Below are 21993 nucleotides of genomic sequence, written 5' to 3' on the forward strand. Positions count from 1 at the left end.
TAGTACATATTTATGGCAAAAATTGTCGCCCGGCCGGATCTTTAAAAAAAATCTGGATATTTGCCAACGAATAGCGCATTTAAAGCTCGGGCTTTAAATATATTCTTATGTTTTTTTTTCAATAAAGTGATGTAACATGTTTAATTAATAAATCATATTTTGTACATAAGTCTTGTTTATATTCCATAAGAATATCAGTAACCTAACTTAGGTTTCATTGGGTTTTAAAACTTTAAAAATATTTGTGACTTTATCTTATACATTTCTTGTAAGTGTTGCCTAACCAAATTTTAGAGTATTTTTTGCAAGATTGAATTTTTGTGTTTTTTTTTTCTAATACTTACTATGGCTATGTTTAAGTACAGACGGACGTATAGACATCTACTATTAATATTGTAACTTCGCCATTAAAAATAGTTCTCCAAAATATTTAAAAATCGGCCTATTTTTTCAGATCTTAAACAAAACAGAATTATACAAAGACAGAGACTTAGGTACTAACATTCTGTAAAGTAAATTGTAGCAGGGTTCAAAAGGGATAATACAAGGGCTGATAAATAAACTTACATCCCAAATGATGATACACAAAATTACCCCTTCTGAAGATTACATTTAGTGACACGTTTGGAGACATAACTTAATGAAACAACCAATCAAAATTTACTGTCCCCAAAGTTGTTAAGCAAACGAATAAGAAAACGTTATTATAAAACTTTGGGGACTGGTGTAATGAGCAGCCCATTGTCTTCTCTTTCTCTGTAATTTGCCTCATATTGCCTAGTTGAGCACAGAACCGCCCCCCACAACCTCCCGCTATGTTAAGGTAAGGTTAGGTTAGGTTAAAATGGATACTTAGTAGCGTAGCAGGGTTAGAGCACTATTTGGGCCCCCCATAGGGCTTAGACATAAAAAATTGATATAGTCACTTTCGTAACATCGCACCTTATGGGGCGATTCTTCGTATTTTTCACAGTAACTTTTCTCCTATTTCTAGCCCCTGCGGGGGGTTTTAACCCTGTGGGGCAATCACCTTACCCAATATAACCTAACCTAAACTAAAATAACCTATAAAAAGCTATTTTAAAAATACGACAAATCGCCCCATATGGGGCGATGTTACGAAAAGGACTATTCCCAAAAAAATTACTTAACGGTTATCAAAACTGATAAGATATTTTATCCATGTCATTTTAATCAATTGAAATTTTGGAATGCATGTACCCATCCCTGTCTAAAAATACACAATTTTGAAGCTCAGGGAGGGAGGGGACATTGGGCTGTTTATTACACTAGTCCCCAAAGTCTTATTCCTTGTCTTAACAACTTTGGGGGATTTTATTGAATTTTGATTGGCTGGTTCATTGGAATGATCATTTTTTTCAAACACTTATTGTTATCTATAGAAGGGGTAATTTTGTGTTTTATCATTTGGGATGTACAGAAATTTATCGGCCATTGTCTTATCCCTTGGATCCCTGACTAAAGCCTACTATGAGCGAGTGTTATGCTAGTAGAGCGCATGTTATTGCGTCGGATACACACATACAGAGCTACTTAACAGGAATATTCTACGTTGCGTTTTTTCATAGTTATGTAAAAATTTGTGATCTTATGATCTTTATTACTGTATATTTGACCGTAAATTCAAGTTAGTTAAGTGAAAAGTGAATTGTATATTCTGTCGAATCACCCCTTCCTAAAATTGAATTTTTTGTACTCCTCCCCCCCCCCCCTCACATTCACTCAAATAAAAAGCTTGGACGTCATTGCATTTCAGTGTGGTTTAAATGTGTGTTTTTACCCCCACACTTAGAGGCTAGGGGCAAAGCCATTATTTTTTTTTAACACTGAGTTATTTACAAAATTACACATTAAGAAAATTTTGTACTATGATGTTAAAGGTTTGTAATGTAGCAATTATATTGAATATTTGGAAATATCCCCTTGATAACAAACAATCATACCCTATATTTTTTTATGATCCTGAACTTTTAGGTTAAATTAGGTTACGTAAGGTTTAGGGGTACAGAAAAAAAGAAATGGGGAGGGGGGGGGGGAGTAACCCGCAAACATCAACAAAATCAGAGGGTTTTAAACTAATATTTCACTGTGCAGTGGTTTAATCCTGGGAGGTAGGCTCTTTATTACACAAGTCCCCAAAGTGTTATAATAAGACTTTCTCGTATTCATTCGAATCCGGTGGATAGGAACCGGTTCTCATCCATACGAAAAAACTATGTCTAGCATCGTATTATATCCAGTTTTCTACGAATATAGAAATGTACAATCATAAGATTAAAACTAGTTTTTTTAGCCGGTGCCTTCGGCACCACGGGGCTAAAAAAACTAGTTTTAATCTTATAATTGTACATTCTATATCCGCGGAAAGCCGTTTATAATACGATACGAGAAATAACTATTCTTATTCGTTGGCTTATCAACTTTGGGGACCTTTATTGGATTAAGATTGGTTGGTTCAATAAGTTGGGTGTCCAAACGTTTCAACCACTAGTCATAACCTACAGAAGGGATAATTTTGAGTGTAATTTATAGGCCATTGTCTTATCGATTTAGATCTATGGGTCTAATCAAACCAAGGCATATAACATTAACATGCTCATTTAAATCAACCCAAAAAAAAACGTAAACAAAACGTGGAATTCTACTGTATAATTAGGTGAGAATGACGGCAGCAACGGCCCAATCCGCAGGTTCACTGGCACAGTGTCTCACTGTATTTGCTAGAAGGTAAGTAGTAATTTTCTTTTGATAATTTTTTTCCAGTATGGCTTTGAAACCGATTAATATCCGCTGGATTCATATCGAGTCCCAGCCACTCTGAAAATCATGTATAGCATCATATTACGAATATTTAAATGAAATTAAATTAAATTAATTCCAGTTTTGCTAGCCTGGGTCTTTGGCCCTTTGAGTCTAACAAAGCTGGTTTTTCATCTTATGATTTTTCATTTCAATATCTGGGGAAAGATTTCTAACTATGCGATAATTAACTATTCCACCAATCAAAATTTAAGGTACAACTTAAAGCTGGAACCGTTATCAAATAAGAAATTCATACTACTAATAAAAGTAACTATTTGAAACATTCAACCCATTTTTTGTATTTTAGACTTTTTTTGAAAATATAAAAAAAATTGTAAGGGGAGGGTAATTTTTTTCTAGGGGCTATTTATCTTGGGAGGGTTAAAAAGAACCCGATCGGTTCAGAGGTTTGCAAGATCATTCGGTACAAACATACAGACACACAAACATCCTATTACTTTATTATAAGGATTAATTAACACAATATGCCAAAAAGTTTTTTTTCCATTTAAAGACTTTTCATTATAAATATAATATCTAGATTATCATCAACTGGGTCTAGTGTATCCTTGACTACCTCAACCCTGTCCTCAAGCCCCTCATCAAGTTTATCTACATCACCGGCCTTGGTCAGGAGATTTAGCACTGGCGCAACTATGCAATGTAAGTATAAAGTTATAGAATTGTTTGTCCGTTTGTATGTTGGTAAGCCTTTTTATCCTTTTATCAATCTAACCATACATCTATTCTATCTATTATTTAATCTATTTAACCATCCATTTATCAATTTATCTGTGAATCCATCTGTTTATCCACCTATCCATTCATCTGTCCATCCATCTGTCCATTCTGGTCTAGTGTATCCTTGACGACATTAACCCTGTCCTCAAGCCCCTCATCAAGTTTATCTACATCACCGGCCTTGGTCAGGAGATTCAGCACTGGAGCAACTATGCAATGTAAGTGGTTATGGGTTTCTATATTTCTATTTTGGTATGCATCTCTATTCATCTACTTATTCACTCATCCATGCATCTAACCATTCATGAATTCTATATATATCTATCCATTCATGTATCTATTTATTTATCCATTCATTTATCTATCTGTCCATCTATCTATTCATTTGTCCATCCATCAAGCCATCCATTAATCCATCTATCTGTCCATCCATCCATTTATCTATCTATTTAACCATCTTTCACAGTGCGATCTTTTGAAAAAAATCGGGACATCCAAAAAATCTAAAATCGACTTTTATCTATCCTAGGACCTAATAATGGCTGTAAGTAGACAGCTAGAAGAGAAATTGTTGAAAAAATATTAATTTTTGGCGGATTTATGCCATTTTTAAAAAAGGTAGTGAAAAATTTCTTTTCAGTTTTGATGATTTTCCAGATTTTTTTACATAATTTTTTCAAAGCATCAAAAAATACATTTATGTTCATCTTATGAAAAAAAAAATTGATTGAGGTACTTTTCAGATACCTGTACCAATGTCTTATTAAAGAAAAATTTTAAAAAAATATTTTTTTGGTGGTGTAAATTGACATTTTGTGAGAAAATTTCACCAAAAATATTAAGTTTTTTAACCCCAAAAAATCAGTTTTCTCCACTTTACCCAAAAACGGACAGGAGGCTTCGGGGTTTGCAATAATAATATTAATATACAACATGTATTGTGTATTAAACAGTTTTCACAACCTGAGGCCTCTTGTCCGTTTTTGAGTAATTGAGCATTTTACATTGCATGGTTTGAACAATTTCGTTCTTGTTAATTTCAAATTTTCCCCCGTTAGAGGGGGAAGGAGTCATTTTAGAGCCCAAAGTCATCTCTGCAATATTTTCAAACTTTTTGAGGCTGATCTTTCTTTACTTCTGCATTATTTGCCTCTGGCGAACCGTTTCGCCGTTATTTGCCGCCGTTGGCGTGATTTTTAACGATTTTTGCCGTTCTCGCGGTTTTAATGGACATTTAAGGAATAAAGGAGTCGTTAAATAAAGATGACTTAAAAATACTTTTATTTTAGCAATTAAATTTGCTAAATTTCATGTGTTCTAAAAAATTTGTAGTTCTAACTGGTTTTGGTCCAGCAGAAATTCAAATTTTGGGATTAATTATAATATTGCAAAAACATTATATACGCATCAGAGAGAGAGAGAGAAATATACGTTTGAGAGAGAATATAATTTAAGTAATTATGCTTATATTCTTATACAAACTTTAAATGAAGATAGCTAGACTTAGAATAAAGGTATTAACACAAAATCAAAAGTGTTTTGAAAATTATGTTATTGTTGTTTATATCTGTAAAAAAATATTTGAAAACATGCCTTATAAGTGTCCTATTTTACTTATACTGGACCTACCTAAAAATGCCGGGACTCGAAATGGGTGCACTTGACGCTATATTCTTGTTCACAAACATTGTTTGCATTGAAGAAATATTTACATAGACGTTGATTTTGTTAAAATATTCCTATCCTAACTAAAGTTATGAAGTTTTATAGATTTTTTAAAAATAGGGTAGCTTCGCTCCTCCAAAACAGCAAGACGTACTTACCAAATGCACATTAGAAGTTAACAGAGGCAAAATTTAAGTTATTTCCGAGTTAAATCAAAAGAAATTACATCATTTCTTCAAATACAAGCTTATTTATTGAAGTTTACTTTTGTCTACTCTAAATGTCCCGTTTTTTGGCAAAAGATCGCACTGTGTCTTTTTATCTATTAACCCGTCTATTCAACCATCAATCCTTCTTTTCTCTGATCCATTTAACAACCTAATTATTCACATATTGGTGAATCTATATATTTATACATCTATTTATCTATCTATTTATCTATCTATCTATTTATCAATCTATCTATTTACAGGGAGTAAGGGAGGGGACAATGGGCAATTAATTCAATATAAGAGTTATCAAAGAAAGGGCATGAAATCCAGTTTAATCCAATAAATTTGTAGGAAATTATAAAGGGATTGTTAATTGAATAATAGATTTCCATAGCGTCATGTAAAGTGAAATCACAACTTGTTTTTGATGAAATATATTGAGGTTTTTTGGTGTGATTTTTATATTAAAAGATTATTGGACCTGGCCAGCTGCTAGCAAGAATATGACTGCCCCTTTTTATTCTGTTTATTTCCCTTGCCCCTTGCCCCTTGCTCCCACCTCCCTTCTCTCTTCTCCCCGTCTGCTACATTTCAAACTAACACAACGAGTAGCGACATTCTATGCGCAAGTCCCCAAACTCAGTCAGAAACTGCTAAATTCTTGCACATTCCCTTTAAGCCAGTCCCCAAAGTCTGAGACTCCTAAAAATTGAATATTCGATCCATTGTCCTCTCCCTTACTCCCTGATCTATTTATCAATCTATCTATTTATCATTCTATCTATTTATCTATTTATCTATCTATCTATCTATCTATCTATCTGCATCTAATCTTTTTCTGTCATGTTATATTAGTATCTATAAAATATTGATTTTATAATTTTCATGTTAGATAAATCCTATGTAATAATGTTACTATATGTGTGTGAGTGTGTGTTTGTATGTGTTTGTGTGTGTGTGTTTGTGTGTTTTTATGTATGTGGTTCTGTGTATATGTGTCCGATAATATCTCGAAAACAGCTGGAATTTTTCTTTGTAAAAAAAGCTTTATATCACTTTATGCAGGGTTCTTAAGGAATAAGACAATGGACATTAAATTGATGTACATTCCTAAATATGTTAAACAAAAATAACCTCTCTGTGTGGTTGAAAAGTTTAAACACTTCTAGTTTGAACCTACCAATCAAGATTTTAAAAACGACCACAAAAGGCAATGAGTCAAAAAAAGATGTTTATAAATAGGTACTAGCATAATTTACAGTCCAATGTCCCCTCCCTTCCTGCACTCTTTACATAAATCTACCAAATACGAATAATCCTTATACTAAAGTAACAGGATGTTTGTACCTGTTTGTGTATCTGTGTGTCTGTACCGAAGGATCTCGCTAACCGCTGAACCGATCGGGTTCTCCTCATAGGTCCCGGGAAGGTTTATAACTATTTTCTTGGGGGGTGGGACACCCCCAACCCCCAAAAAAATGAAACCCCCCCCCCAAAAAAAAAAAAAAAAATTTTTCGCCCCCCCCCCCAAAAAAAAATTTTTTTTGTTACTTTTTCTTTTAAAAATCTAAATAAGAAATTGGGTTATCAAATTCGACTCTCCCCTCCTCAAGTGCCCCTAGAGGCCTCTAGGGGCGTAGCCGCTAGTCAGGAAAATAAAGGGATAAGACAATGAAGATATTACATTGATATACTTATACATCCCCATTACTGATAAAAAATACCCCTTCTGTAGATTAAAATAAAAGGTTGAAAAGTTTCAACACTACTAATTTGGAACCAACCAATTAATAAAAGTACCCAAAGTTTTTGAGCCAACGACTAGGAAATTATGGTAAAACATTGGGCCCCAGCGTGTTTTTTATCCCAATGTCCTCTCCCTCCCTGTAATTAATGCAACCTTTGACATGAGATTCTATCTAATAAGAATTTATAAGATTTAGTAGTCTTATATTTTCCCTATATAAAGGATCTTATTATACCTAATTTATATAGTAACTAGCGGCTACGCCCCTAGAGGCCTCTAGTTGCACTTTAGATGTTTTTATATATTAAAGTCTCTACGTTACTTCTTTATTTTACGATAATTCTCTTTATTGAAAACAGTAAAAATGTCGAACTATGACGTCAGAAAAAATTTACAATTAACCAATGAGAGGCCGCTATATATTTTACCATTGTGAATACTGGCTTCTTATTGGTTAATTGTTAATTTTTTCTGACGTCATAGTTAGACACTTTTACTGTTTTCCTCTTTATGTTACGTTGAAGTCTCCCATATATTTTTAATTCTTTCGATTTTTTGTCACTTCTCTTGGGAGGGTGGTTGTACCCTCCCCCAAAATAGTTATAAACCTTCCCAGAACTCATGAGAATCTACCCTGTTAAGGAGAACCCGATCGGCTCAGCGGTTAGCGAAATCCTTCGGTACAGACATACAGACACACACACAGACAAACAAACATCCTGTTACTTTAGTATAAGGATATAAGTATGTGTGTGTAATTGTATGTCCAGTGTTTAGATCTCCTGAACGGAAAAGTTTGTAGTTGGTCCAGGGCAGGTTTCTAGCTATTGGTGGGGGTTGTTCCATCTACCCTCCAAGAAAAAACAAAACAAATACCCCTCCCCCCCACCCAATATCCAATTGGACACTTTTTATTGTCTTGTGTTGACATACCATTAGCACCAATATTTCAAAGGTAGTGAAGAGTAAAGAAAACAGAAAATAATTTGAATCTCTCATCCTCTTATCAACAAAGATAGTTATAGGTGTTATGAAAAATAGTTGAAAGAATACTCAAATTTTCTAAGGACATGTCTGTGATTCTGGCATCAAGGATCTTTTTTTTAAAGCCCCCTACCCTTTTCAGGGGAGATTTAGGGGTTGATTTTCCGCCCCCAGAATTTTTTTCCTATTGTTCAGGCAGGAAATGGGGGTTATATCCAACAAAAAGGAAATTTTTTACTATTGTCTCTTTCTAAGCAAGAAAACACACTCATACTAAGGGTACCTAGAATTGGAGCAGGTTTGATATCAGAAACCTGAGCGTTATGAAAGAAACTGCAAATGTGAATATACACTTCAAATTTGTAGTCCCCAAATTAAATATTAGCACCTTAAGAAACAGCCATTTAAAAATTTTTAATAGACTTAAATGTCTCAGGAACTAAACACTTTTAAATCTACTAGCGGCTTCGTAGGGGCTTTGCCCCAAGAGGTTTGATCAAACCAATTTTCGTATTTTAGATTTAAAATAAAAAAGAAAAAGAAAAGAAAAATTTTTTTGGGGGGGGAATTATTTTTTTTTTTTTGGTGGGGGGTTAGTCGACCCCACTATATTATTTTTAGTTTTAAAAAGAATTTTTTTTTTTAGGGGGGGGGGTATTTTTCATTTTTTGGGGGGTTAGGGGTGTCCCACCCCCCAAGAAAATAGTTATAAACCTTCCCGGGAACTATGAGAAGCTACCCTGTAAAGGAGAACCCGATCAGTTCAGCGGTTAGCGAGACCCTTCGCTACAAACAAACACACAAACACACAGAGAGACAGACAGACATCGTTCTACTTTGTATTATAGATATCATGTTTTCTGTAGTTAATCACGAACCAAACCATACTTTTATATCTAATGGTCAGGTTTTATATAATCAAACACAAACCAAATCAGATATCTTGTGGCACACACCTACTCTTTATCATAAGATCAGGTTTCTGTAGTCAAATATGTACCAATCCTGAGGTTCTCAGACACACATATATATATTTTATGATCAGGTTTCTGTGCATGAACATGAACCAATTCCGATGTCCTTTATTACATACTTAAATTTAATGGTCAAGTTTCTATTATTGAACTTGAACCAATTCAGAGGTCTTTTGACACTTACGTACTTTTGTATGTAATGGTCATGTTTCTATAATCAAACACGAATCAAATCCGAGGTCCCATTACACTCACATACACGCCAGGTTTTACATAATCAAACACGAATCAATCCAGAGGACACACACGTTCTTTGCCTGAATAGTACATATATATAAATGGATGTATTGTTACTTGGATCTTACATCAGATTAGCATGTTCTTTAAAATAAAGTGAACTCTGTAGCGGGCTAAAATAACAATCTTCCACATCCCCTCCCCTCCTACCCTCGACCAAGCGAGGGGAAATTGCAACCTAAATTGACGACTATTTTTCTCCTGTCATAATATCCACGTATATTCTACATCCATTTATATATATGTATATAACGGTTGAGAGGCCTACATATTTCACCGGATAAAAGAGAAAGAAAAATACGAGAGAGGGATAAAAAGAGAGAGAGAGGGAGAAAGAAAGAGAGAAAATAAGAGTGGAAGGGAGAGAGATTGGTTTTTCAGGGATAAGACAATTAATGATAAATTAATTCAGCTCCAAATTCTTAAAACTAGAATTCTGCTTTTTGTAGATAGCCAAAGTGAAAGGGATGTAAATAAGTCTAGCTGCCATTGTCCCCTCCCTCCGTGAAGGTTTTCTAAGATTGTATCCATTTGTTGTTGGTAGTAGTTGAGTGTTTGTTCGTGTGTTGTTAAGACATTTTTGCTACAGCGCTTTTACGTGATTTTTACAAATTTAAATATTATGTCAAAAAGTAAGTCTTGTATATTAATGGATATAGAATATGTGAATATAATGACAGGGAAAACTTTTTGTACCTAATTGTTATGGGAATAATCATTTAAAGCTTGAAATCAAAAGGCAATTCTAACATGTCTACTTAAACTAAAAGAGCTAATTGTTCCTGATGAACCGACCCTAATTTTAGAAATCTTTGCTTACAAAAAGAATAATTTTTTTAATTAAACGTCAACTCTTTCATAATTCTTGGATTTATTAAGCATAATTCTAGGTGATACAGAGTCTTTGAAACTATTCGTCTTTAGGACTTCAGATATATCCCTTACTGCAAGAAATGGGACATGCGATGTAAGGGTTGATTTACATCTAGATGTTAAAATACTTTACAAAGTTATATTTACAAAAAATTTGCCCTAATTTAGTTTTATTAAAATTTACTTTTTAATTTTAAAAATGTTTTTTAATTACATAATGTTAACTAAAATAATAATATGAAATAAAACAACAAAAATCTAATGAATGTCATAGTTAAATTTTAAAATATTTAAAGACATCTAGCGGCAAATTTTTAGTTAATATTTACACATTGAAAATTTTCTTCCTACTGGTTTGGAATAATATAACAGCTGAATATTTATTGTATATTGATGAGCATTTAAAGGAGAATCATATTTTTATGTCGGGTCAGCGAGATCTTTTGTTACAGATAAACATACATCCTATTATTAGTATCAAAGCTACTCTATGATTTGAAATGTCCGTCTGTATGTAGGTCAGTCTTAAGCGGTTCTTAGTTACACCAACAGCGTCGTATGCTATATTAATTTGTGGTCTATCAAACTCCAGATATTTCTTTTGAAAATGCAAGAATTAGAGGGATGGCTACTGAGGAATGTTGATAAAGTTTTCAATATTAACTTTTATATACATAAAGGCTGTCTTAATTTTACTTATAAAATTACATTAAAAAAATATTTAAAATTGTGTTTTATTTATAAAATGTTATTTAAGGTAATAACATTAAATAAAATAACAAAGATCCAACACATATTACAGATAGATATAGAAATATTTAGAGACATCTAGCGACAAATTTTTGGTTAGAACTTTATACATAACAATTTTTCTACCTACTGGTATGAACTATTTTAACAGCTGATTGTATATTGTATATATATGTATGTACAAATGGAATACAATATTTCGAAGGTGTGTAGCTTTTGATCTCGGTAAATGGTGAACCGATTTTTTTCTATTCTACAGGGGGTTCTTATGATTGGGAAAGAAAAGTTTTATAACTATCCAAATTAAATAACATGTGATTTTAGGGTCGATTAGAGGGGGCTTTTGACCAATATTATTACGCTCCAACTTTAGATAAAAAATATATAAAGCTTTACTGTAAAGGAGAATCATACATTTTGTTACAGATACACAGTCAGACAAACATACATCCTGTAATTTTATACAAGAACTAGAGGCTGCGCCCCTAACATCTAGAGGCTCTATATCTATAAAGGGGCAGTGAAAAGCAAAAATGTAGCCTTAAACCATACAAAGACTTGAATCTAAAAAACAAATAGCTTAAAACAGTCTTTAGACATATTTCAACCTTCCCTAATATGGAGAACGCAATCGGTTAAGTAGTTATCGAAATCTTAAGCTTCATACAAAAAAACGTACTACTTTATGTAATAGAATATGTTTGTGCGTTTTGCCTCAAATATGTATGTTTAAGATGCTCTTTGAGTAATACATTTTGTAAATATTCCATAAGATTTCCAAAAATGTTTTTAATACAATGCATCCTGTTATTTTTATATAAGGAGCTGCGGCCCTAGCATCTAGGGGCTCTGAATTTGAAAGGTTTTGTGAATAAAGAAAATAGCCTAAAACAATCCCGGGAATATAAAAGAAGTTCCTTAAGATTGCTCTATTAAATTACATTTTCTAAATATTCCATAAGATTTTAAAAATGTTTTCCTATTTGGGCAAGGAGGGTCAATTTCGACAATCTATAGGTAAAGTAAATTTGTGAGAAAAATGATAAATGTTCATTACTTTGTACGTACCAATCATGAGATTCTAACAAAAAGTTACAATATCTATCTATCTATCTATCTATCTATCTATCTATCTATCTATCTATCTATCTATCTATCTATCTATCTATCTATCTATCTATCTATCTATCTATCTATCTATCTATCTATCTATCTATCTATCTATCTATCTATCTATCTATCTATCTAGACCCCTACCCCTTGGTGCTGTGTGGCCCCAGTGGATCAGGAAAATCAACAGTTCTCAAGAAGGTTAATATTTATCTTTTTTCTTGGGAAGGGGGGTCTTTTTTACCACTACCAACAGACTGACCGACCAAGTAAATCATATACTGAATGCTTATTTGAATCTTTACAAAAAATTCTAACTGTCTACTTGATAGCAGCTGAAAAATACATGTTTCCACTTACATTTTATTACAGACGGACTGACGGACGGAAATTTGAATTATAGAGTAGCTGCTCTACAAAAAATTAGCTTACTAGAATAAAACTAACCAGAGAGAAGACAATGGGCTGTTTATTACACTAGTCCTCAAAGTTTTATAATAAGTGAATTTTGCTTAGTTGAATCATTAAGTTGAGTGTTCAAACGTTTGAACCACTTATTTTAATCTACAAAAGGGGTAATTTTTTTGTATTAGGGATAAACATAAAATTATCGGCCATTGTCTGATGATCCCTTTAGCTCCCTGAAAATAAACTCTATATGAAAACACACCAGAACTTTTTAAAAATGTCTATGTTGCAGTTATTAGCAGAGTATGAGGACTGTTTTGGCTTCTCAGTATCCCACACAACAAGGAATGGATATATTATACGTGGATACATTAACAGGGGAAAATTAGTTTTTAATGTAGGATGCTAATATGGACTCATTCATTGGTCAGGAGAGGATTGGATGGTATAAAGGGGTTGGATGGAGGGTATCATTATTTTAGTCAGCTGAAAGTGTCTCTTTATTATAGTACTAGCGGCTTCGCCCCTAGCCTCTAGGGGCTTCGCCCTATATAGTTTGGGAAGTCAACCCTCCTTAATAGAAATATTCAAAAAAATTACTCTGTGATAAAATTAAACCCAGGTTGTGCGCTTTATGCAGAAAAATTTTAATTTGTACAAATTAAACCCAGGTTGTTTGCCGTATACAAAAAAATTTCAATTCGTAAAAATTAGACCTAGGTTGTTCGCATACACAAAAATTAAAATTGAAAAAAATATATTTAGATTTTTTTTTTTGGGGGGGGGGGGATTTATGGGGGCTTTGCCCCATGTTGCAGTGGGGTTCCCCCACCCTAATTACTGGTTTTTGTTTAAAAAAATTTAAAAATAAATAAATTTTGGAAGTGGAGATTTTTTTATTTTTTTGGGGGTTGGAGTGTCCCAACTCCCAAGAAAATAGCTTAAAACCACCAGAGGACCAGTAGGTATATTCCCAGAAGGGTAAAGCCCAATTTGATCAGCAGTTACTGAGATGTTACAAAAAATGTAAAAAAAAAAATTTGAGGGGTTGGATTTTTTTATTTTTGGGGGGGGTTGTTGGGGGTGTCCCACCCCCCAAGAAAATAGCCTAAAACCACCACAGGACCAGTAGGTATATTCCCTGAAGAGTAGAATCCGATCGGTTCAGTGGTTACCAAGATCTTAAGGGACAGACAGACAGACGGTCAGGCGGACAGACGGACAGACATCAAGCTACTTTGTATTATAGATATGAAAATCTGGTGCATCCTCCAAGTAATAATATATCTATTTAACCAGAAATCCAAGGCCTGGAGAACTGGATGGAAAAGATTATCATTTTGTGTCCAGGTAAACTGAAAAGTTCAAATAATTTCCGTGTTTTATTTAATTTCATTTTTTCCCTTTATTTCCAGAATTAATTATTGTAAGTAATAGGATGTTTGTAGCGAAGAATCTCAGTAACTACTGAACAGATATGGTTCTTTTTAAAGAGAAGATTCTTACAGCCAAGAAAAGATTTTTAAATATTTTAAGGAAGGGTATCCACCTTCCCAAGAAAAATCTTTACATTTTTTAGGGATGTTATGACAGATTTAATAGATAAAGAAGCTTTTATTGAGCATGCCACATTTTCTGGAAACATGTATGGTACCAGCAAGCAGGCTGTACAGACAGTACTACAGTCAGGTAAATAGAAACATGTATGGTACCAGCAAGCAATCTGTACAGACAGTACTACAGTCAGGTAAATAGAAACATGCATATAGTACCAGCATACAGGATGTACAGACAGTACTACAGTCAGGTAAATAGAAACATATATGGTACTAGCAGATAGGATGTACAGACAGTACTACAGTCAGGTAAATAGAAACATGTTTATAGTACCAGCATACAGGATGTGCAGACAGTACTACAGTCAGGTAAATATAAACATATATAGTACCAGCAGTATAGGATGTACAGACAGTTCTACAGTCAGGTAAATAGAAACATGTATGGTACCAGCAAGCAGCTGTACAGACAGTACTACAGTAAGGTAAATATAAACATATATGGTACCAGCAGATAGGATGTACAGACAGTACTACAGTCAGGTAAATAGAAACATGTATGGTACCAGCAAGCAGGCTGTACAGACAGTACTACAGTTAGGTAAATATAAACATGTATGGTACCAGCAAGCAGGCTGTACAGATAGTACTACAGTCAGGTAAATATAAACATATATGGTACCAGCAGATAGGATGTAGAGACAGTACTACAGTCAGGTAAATAGAAACATGTATGGTACCAGCAAACAGGATGTACAGACAGTACTACAGATAGGTAAATAGAAACATATATGGTACCAGCAGATAGGATGTACAGACAGTACTACAGTCAGGTAAATAGAAACATGTATGGTACCAGCAAGCAATCTGTACAGACAGTACTACAGTCAGGTAAATAGAAACATGCATATAGTACCAGCATACAGGATGTACAGACAGTACTACAGTCAGGTAAATAGAAACATATATGGTACTAGCAGATAGGATGTACAGACAGTACTACAGTCAGGTAAATAGAAACATGTTTATAGTACCAGCATACAGGATGTGCAGACAGTACTACAGTCAGGTAAATATAAACATATATAGTACCAGCAGTATAGGATGTACAGACAGTTCTACAGTCAGGTAAATAGAAACATGTATGGTACCAGCAAGCAGCTGTACAGACAGTACTACAGTAAGGTAAATATAAACATATATGGTACCAGCAGATAGGATGTAGAGACAGTACTACAGTCAGGTAAATAGAAACATGTATGGTACCAGCAAACAGGATGTACAGACAGTACTACAGATAGGTAAATAGAAACATATATGGTACCAGCAGATAGGATGTACAGACAGCACTAGAGTCAGGTAAATGAAAACATGTACTGTTCCTACAGTTAGTGTATTAATATTAGCCAGTAAGAGCAAGCAGCCTATCTTCAATAGCAGCCGAGTAAATCAAGTTTTCATTTAGAAAACTAATATTCGACCAATTTTTTCAGGAAAAATCTGCATTTTGGATATTGATGTTCAAGGAGTGAAATCGGTCAAGAAGACAGATCTTAAGCCAAAGTAAGTAAACAGGCAGTGATGTCCAAGCTTTATATTTACAGGGGGGTAAATGAGGGGTTTCTAAGGTTTAAGGGGGGTAACTTAATGTATTGTTTAAAATTTTAAGGGGGATATAATGAGGGGTTTCTAAGGTTTAAGGGGGTTGACTTAACGTATTGTTTAAAATTTTAAGGGGGATAAAATAAGGGGTTTCTAAGGTTTGAGGGGAAAACTTATTGTACATATTGTCTAAAATTTTAAGGAGGGGTAAATGAGGGTTTTCTTAGGTTTGAGGGGAAAACTTTTTGTACATATTGTCTAAAATTTTTAAGGGGGGTAAATGAGGGGTTTCTAAGGTTTGAGGGGAAAACTTATTGTACATATTGTTTAAAATTTTTTAAAAAAATTTAATTAAGGGGGGTAAATGAGGGGTTTCTAAAGTTTTAGGGGGTGCGGGAAACCATTATACCCCTATCATCGGATGTCTATGTAAAGAGGACAAAGAAATATATAAGAACAAGGATGACGACATTCATAAAAGTGAAGATCTGAAACGGTTTGACAAACAAACATTAAAACTTATAGAGTGTCAAAATTTAATAAGCAGAACATTAATTTGTGAGTCTGATTAAAATTGTACATGAATTTGTTGCAAAATCGGAAATATAGGGAATACTGTAAAAGCACATACTTTCATTTTTAGGATACGATTATAGAGATGCCTTTCTTTTCATATTGTTACTTGTTGTCCTAGGAATCATTATTCCAAAAATCAGATGAATTGGATGATAATATCATCCAAAAAGTGTTGTCAAACAAGAAAAAAAATCAGCGTGTTTTTAATTGCAGTACGGACTTTCTAATAACGATTATATAGTTGCTACGCTTTCTAAACTGTCAAGGGAATCATCGTTTAAAGTTTGAAATTGATGGGCCAATTCTAACATGTCTTAATTAACGCAAAGAGCTATCAGTTACGGACGGATGGACGAATCAACCCATATTACAGAGTAGCTTCGCTACTAAAAACTAAAATTAACTTAATATTAAGGTATGTATTTATCAAGCCACCTTCACTGCAAGTTTTAGAAGAGAGATTGCGGGGCAGGGGCACTGAGACTGAGGAGTCACTTAATAAGGTAGATAGATAGATAGATAGATATATATAGATAGACAGACAGATAGATAGACAATAGAGAGATTGCGAGGCAGGGGCACTGAGAGTGAGGAGTCACTTAATAAGGTAGATAGATAGATAGATAAATAGATAGACAATAGAGAGATTGCGGGGCAGGGGCACTGAGAGTGAGGAGTCACTTAATAAGGTAGATAGATAGATAGATATATATAGATAGATAGATAGATAGGTAGATAGATAGATAGATAAGGGAAAGATTTTGTGGCAGGGTATCGATGGATACAGATACTTTATGATAGACTAGCTGCTGCGCCCCTAATATCTAGGGGCTCCATATTCGAAAGTGTAAGGAAGGGCAGAAAAATAGCCTTAAACCATACCCCCAGACTTTAAAAATAGCCTAAAACCATCTCAGGACCTATAAGAAGCTTCGCTGTGAAGGAGAACCATAACGCTTCAGCGGTTAGCGAGATCCTTCGTTATAAGACAAAAAAAGCTTACTACTTTATATACTAGGATAAATATAATATAAATTGATTGATTTACAACTGACTGACACATGTAGAAAAGGTTTACTTTTTAAAATGACTTGGGGATACGCGTCTCTTTGCATCTAGGGGCTCTATAGTTGGTTGCCTAATAATGCTAATTTTTTTTAAAACGGGTCCTCAGAATAAGGAAATTTTGTTCTATTCGTCGGTAAAGGGCTACTTTAAATGCAATGTATTCTAAAATTAGTTTTAAAATTTACCGGTAGGCGTCTCTTTTTTTAATGTCATATTATTGTCAAATTTATTATTTTGAAAAACTTGATCAAAAAAAAAGTTCACTATTTTTATGTTAAAAAAATGAAGAATAAATAATTTTTTTTGTACTTTTTTAAAAATTATTACCAGACTCTGTAAAAGAAAAAATCGTTATTATATATATACAAAATTGTCATCCAGCCAATAAATAGGTCTGAGATAGGAGATTTCGCTTGCCCTAATTTGTGAAGCTTGACTAAGCAGTATTATTTGGATCATGACCCTTTACCAGAAACTAATTTGAATTCATAAAGGTAAATAATTTCCGAATAGCCTCCCGCCTTAGGAGGGTTTTCCATAGAATAAGGAGGAATAGAAATGAAAACCCTAAATATTTCTTGGAAATTTGAAGGAATCTTTGACTTGCGCAGTAAAGACAAGTACAAATCACAATGACTAGTTGTCACTAGTACATACTCTTGTTTTAATTTTGGTAAGTACAATTGACCACATTTGTAATTTTAAAGGGTCAGCTAAATGGGTACAGCCCCTTCCTCCCCCATCCCCCCCTTCCACAAGTTAATGTATGGATGTAGTTGCTATCATGTATAAATCAGCTGTTTAAAAACAAACATAAGAGCGCAACCTAGTTTTATAATATAAATACTGAGACCAATATTTTTTTTTGTAAAATTTACATAATAAAATTTTTTTAAAGCTTAATATGCACATTAAATTCATTTTTAATCCATTGTGAATAGGGAAGAGGAAGCTGGATTCTTGGGTACATGGCTTTTAGTAAAATATTGCAAAAGGAATTTATTTTAAACATTTTTTCTGAATAATTACTGAAATCATGTTATTTACTAACAGCCTTATAGCCGTTTTGGTCTTTCAAAAGTTCCAATTTTACTTCAGGCTAGCCAGGCAGAATCTTCTACCTGGATTCTATTCTATACTTTATCTTCTTTGGGGTTTTCACATTAGAATTAGAAATTGTTTATAAGTCCGCCAAGATCTCTAAAACCTAAGTACAGGGTGGAAACTTGACAATTCTTATAGGACATTTCCATGGGAAGGGGAGATAGTTAACAACGTTTTCCAGTATGGCTTTGGAACCGATTAATATTAACGGAAAAATCATGAATAACATATTACAGACAATTGTAAACGAATATTAAACTAAAATTCATAATGCCCATTGCCAATACCAGTTTTGTAAAAAAAATTCGTGTACTCTTCTTACATAACAGTAACAGGATACTTGTCTGTTAGTCAGTGTGTGAGTCAGTACCTTAATATCTCGCTGACCGCTGGACCGATTTGGTTCTCCTTTACAGAGCTTTTTAATAAATATTAAAACTAATATATAAAGTGGGCCGACTTCTTTTATCTCTATGTGCAAATATAAAAACAGATACATTGTTCTAAATATTTTATTTGTTTAAGTGACAAAAAACTTTTAATCTATAATACAAAGTAGAACGATGTCTGTCTGTTTGTTTGTTTGTCTGTCTGTCTGTTTGTAGCGAAGGATCTCGCTAACCACTGAACCGATCGGGTTCTCCTTAACAGGGTAGATTCTCATATGTCCCTGGAAGGGTTATAACTATTTTAGAGAAATTAATTTTTTTTTTAAATTTTTCAATTTTAGAAAGAGAGTTCAACGAAAAACAAACATCAAACGTAAATTTTTTTTACTTTTTCTTTTAAAATCTAAAATAAGAAATTGAATTACTAAATTCGACTCTCTCCTCCTCAAGTGCCCCTAGAGGCCTCTAGGGGCGTAGCCGCTAGTAATGATATAAGGCAAGACTATTCTATACAAACTTCAAAGTTTCAAATCATCCGCTAGGAGCCTCTATAATATTTAAAACATTATTTTGCTCACATAAACATGCATTATATTGTTTTAATTACAATTATTCAAATGATTTTATATGTTTTTAAGAAGTTTGTGTATAAAATTTTTAAAACATTTAGGTAAATTTTTTAAAATTAGTATTATTTGTTTATAATTATTTTATTTATAATTTATACATGTAAAATCACTAGCGTCTGATGGAAGTTCATCTTAACAGTTGGTACACATATCTGTGCCGCACAAGCGATTCATTGAATTACTGTAGGTAAAATTCAGGCGAAGGGTGGCTAAGGTTTAATTAGAATATTCAAAAATTTATAGAGGAGTTTGGGGGACATTAAATGAGAACCATGTTAACAACCTAAATTGACGACAATATGCGTCTGTCAATATCAATATTATATATCCATTCAGTATCTAAAAATTTTAACCCTATAGAGGCTTCTAGGGGCGTAGCCACTAGTATTATAATAAAGTATTACATGCAGCTGGCTAAAATAACGAAACCATCCATCCACCCCTTTTAACCCATACACTCCTTACCTACTGGATGAACAAACTTACCTATAAATAAGATCCTTGTTAGCAATATATCCACGTAAATTCTATATCCATTTAGTGTCTAAATATTTCAACCCATGCTTTTTATTTTAGAGATTATCGGCGGCTGCGCAAGAGCTGGAGTACGGAGAAACGGAGGGGAACTTTGACATCATTATCGTAAACGATGACGTTGAGGCTGCCTATCAAAATCTTAAACAATTTGTAATCCATGATCTTGAAAAAATTAAAAATGTACCTTTAAGTTAAATTTTAAAGTATTGTATTTTCCATTATGGATTAATATCCGCTGGATTAGAAACGGTTCTCAGCCATACTTTAAAAATGTATAGCATCGTATTACAGACAATTTTCCATGAATAATAAAATATGAAAAAACATAGAATCAAAACTAGAATGTCAGCCCGGGCCTTCGGCCCTTTGGGGCTAACATACCTGGTTTTAATGTTATAATTTTTAATCATAATATCCTTGGAAAGCTGTCTATAATAACTATTTTCATTTAATATTTTTCAATCCTTTTTTGATTTTCCTAAATAATTTTGAGATATGATAAAAAAAGATTGATAAATTTTATAATATTTAAATCTGAGATTCAATAATATAATTTGTTATTTTTCCCATATTGATTTATATCATAGTTGATATGTTTTTTTTTTCTTATAGATTTATAATAATAAATGTGTACCTTAAAAATTTAATTTTTTATTAAACAAGAATGACAATATCCACAAAAGCAAAGCTCAGAAACGGTAGGATAAACGAACATTACCACCTGTAGAACTGAATAACTGAATATAAATTTTTTTGTCTAAATGAAATTGTAAGCAAATTTGTTGGAAAACTGCTTAATTACAGTTTAAGGACATACTTACATTTACAAGACTTGATTTTAGAGATGCTTCACTTATAACATAGTACCTTGTTGGGGTAATGGAAGTTGCGGGTTTTATCGTATTTTCACAGTAGATTTTGTAAGGTTATTTTAGGTTAGGTTAGGTAAAGTAAAGCTATTGTGAAAAAACGACAAAACCCGCAACTTCGTTTTCTTTCCATGATCCCCTTGTAATAGGAATCATTATTCCAAAAACTAAATGAATAGGACGGACGGACCGACGCTCATTATATAAATGCTTCGCTTTTAACAAGTACAATTATGTCCATAAATAGCGGAGCAAAATCAAGCTAATAGTAAAATAAAATTGGCTGTTGAAAGCTAAATTTTTAGTAGCAGAGCTACTATATTATAATTCACTGTCTGTTTGTCAGGGATTAGAAAATGGAGGATAACACTCTCAATTATGATCAACATAATTACCCTTCCTTTATCAAGATTGAAATTATTTGTTTGAAAGTTTTGACCTAACATGATTTATTAAAATACCTTAAGTTTTTAAGTCAACGAATAAGAGAACCAGTATGATTTATAAACAGTCCTCAAAGTTTTATGATAACTTTTTCTTATTCATTGGCTTAACAACTATTGAATTTTGATTAATTGGTTCATTAAACGGAGTGTCAAAACGTTTTGAGCAGTAATTTTAATCTTAAGTAGTGTTAATTTTGTGAAACATCATTGGAGATTTACATCAATGTTTCGATCCTTGTCTTATCCCCTGGATCCCTGTTTATTAGTTTACATAAGATGATAATTTTTTTTTTTTGGGTGGGGGGGGGGTTAACCTCCAACAGGAAGGAAATTACTGATAATTATTTTCGTGTCCATTTTTTCGTGACTGCCCAAATTAAACACATATTATAAAAAGGACACTCTGCAAGGACTTTTTAAAAGCTTTTCTATTATCAGGGTCGGTCTGTCCGTCTCCTTTTTAATTCTTTTAGACATGTTAAAATTGTCTTATTGATTTAAAACTGTATAATGATTTCTATAACATGTGCGATTTAGAAAGCGTAGATTAACTGTAATCGTAACCTGGAAGTCCGTACGTCCAGTTAAAACATGCTGATTTTTAACTGCTTTAACAACATTTTGCAACAAATT

General features: G+C 33.2%; 1 protein-coding gene across 4 annotated transcripts; it reads left to right on the plus strand.

The window, feature by feature from the left end:
* Positions 1-1339: 1339 nt before the first annotated feature.
* LOC145314650 (guanylate kinase-like) lies at positions 1340-20687 on the plus strand. 4 transcript variants are annotated; one of them, XM_080154654.1, is made up of 10 exons: positions 1340-1559; positions 2676-2748; positions 3365-3486; positions 12316-12377; positions 12877-12923; positions 13878-13934; positions 14164-14273; positions 15634-15703; positions 16734-16821; positions 20085-20687. In XM_080154654.1, the coding sequence occupies exons 2-10, from the start codon at positions 2684-2686 to the stop codon at positions 20238-20240; spliced, it is 777 nt and encodes a 258-aa protein (XP_080010780.1). In that variant the 5' UTR covers positions 1340-1559; positions 2676-2683; the 3' UTR covers positions 20241-20687. The 4 variants fall into 4 exon arrangements, with proteins under 4 accessions (XP_080010780.1, XP_080010779.1, XP_080010781.1 ...); XM_080154653.1 differs by having other exon boundaries at positions 1341-1559; positions 12877-12927; positions 13882-13934; XM_080154655.1 differs by lacking the exons at positions 1340-1559; positions 2676-2748; positions 3365-3486 and adding an exon at positions 12033-12083 and having other exon boundaries at positions 12877-12927; positions 13882-13934.
* Positions 20688-21993: the final 1306 nt, after the last annotated feature.

This window comes from Acartia tonsa, chromosome 3 (assembly GCF_053477335.1).
Source record: "Acartia tonsa isolate MP-2025a chromosome 3, ASM5347733v1, whole genome shotgun sequence".
In the NCBI taxonomy this organism is placed as follows: Eukaryota; Metazoa; Arthropoda; class Copepoda; order Calanoida; family Acartiidae; genus Acartia; species Acartia tonsa.

What these genes read in the sequence shown, in the direction of transcription:
- LOC145314650 (XM_080154654.1), top strand. Translation starts at nt 2,684, where the DNA reads ATGACGGCAGCAACGGCCCAATCCGCAGGTTCACTGGCACAGTGTCTC. An exon ending in ACAGACAGTACTACAGTCAG is followed by an intron (nt 14,274 to 15,633) that starts GTAAATAGAAAC and finishes CAATTTTTTCAG; the next exon opens with GAAAAATCTGCATTTTGGAT. An exon ending in CTGAGGAGTCACTTAATAAG is followed by an intron (nt 16,822 to 20,084) that starts GTAGATAGATAG and finishes TTTTTATTTTAG; the next exon opens with AGATTATCGGCGGCTGCGCA.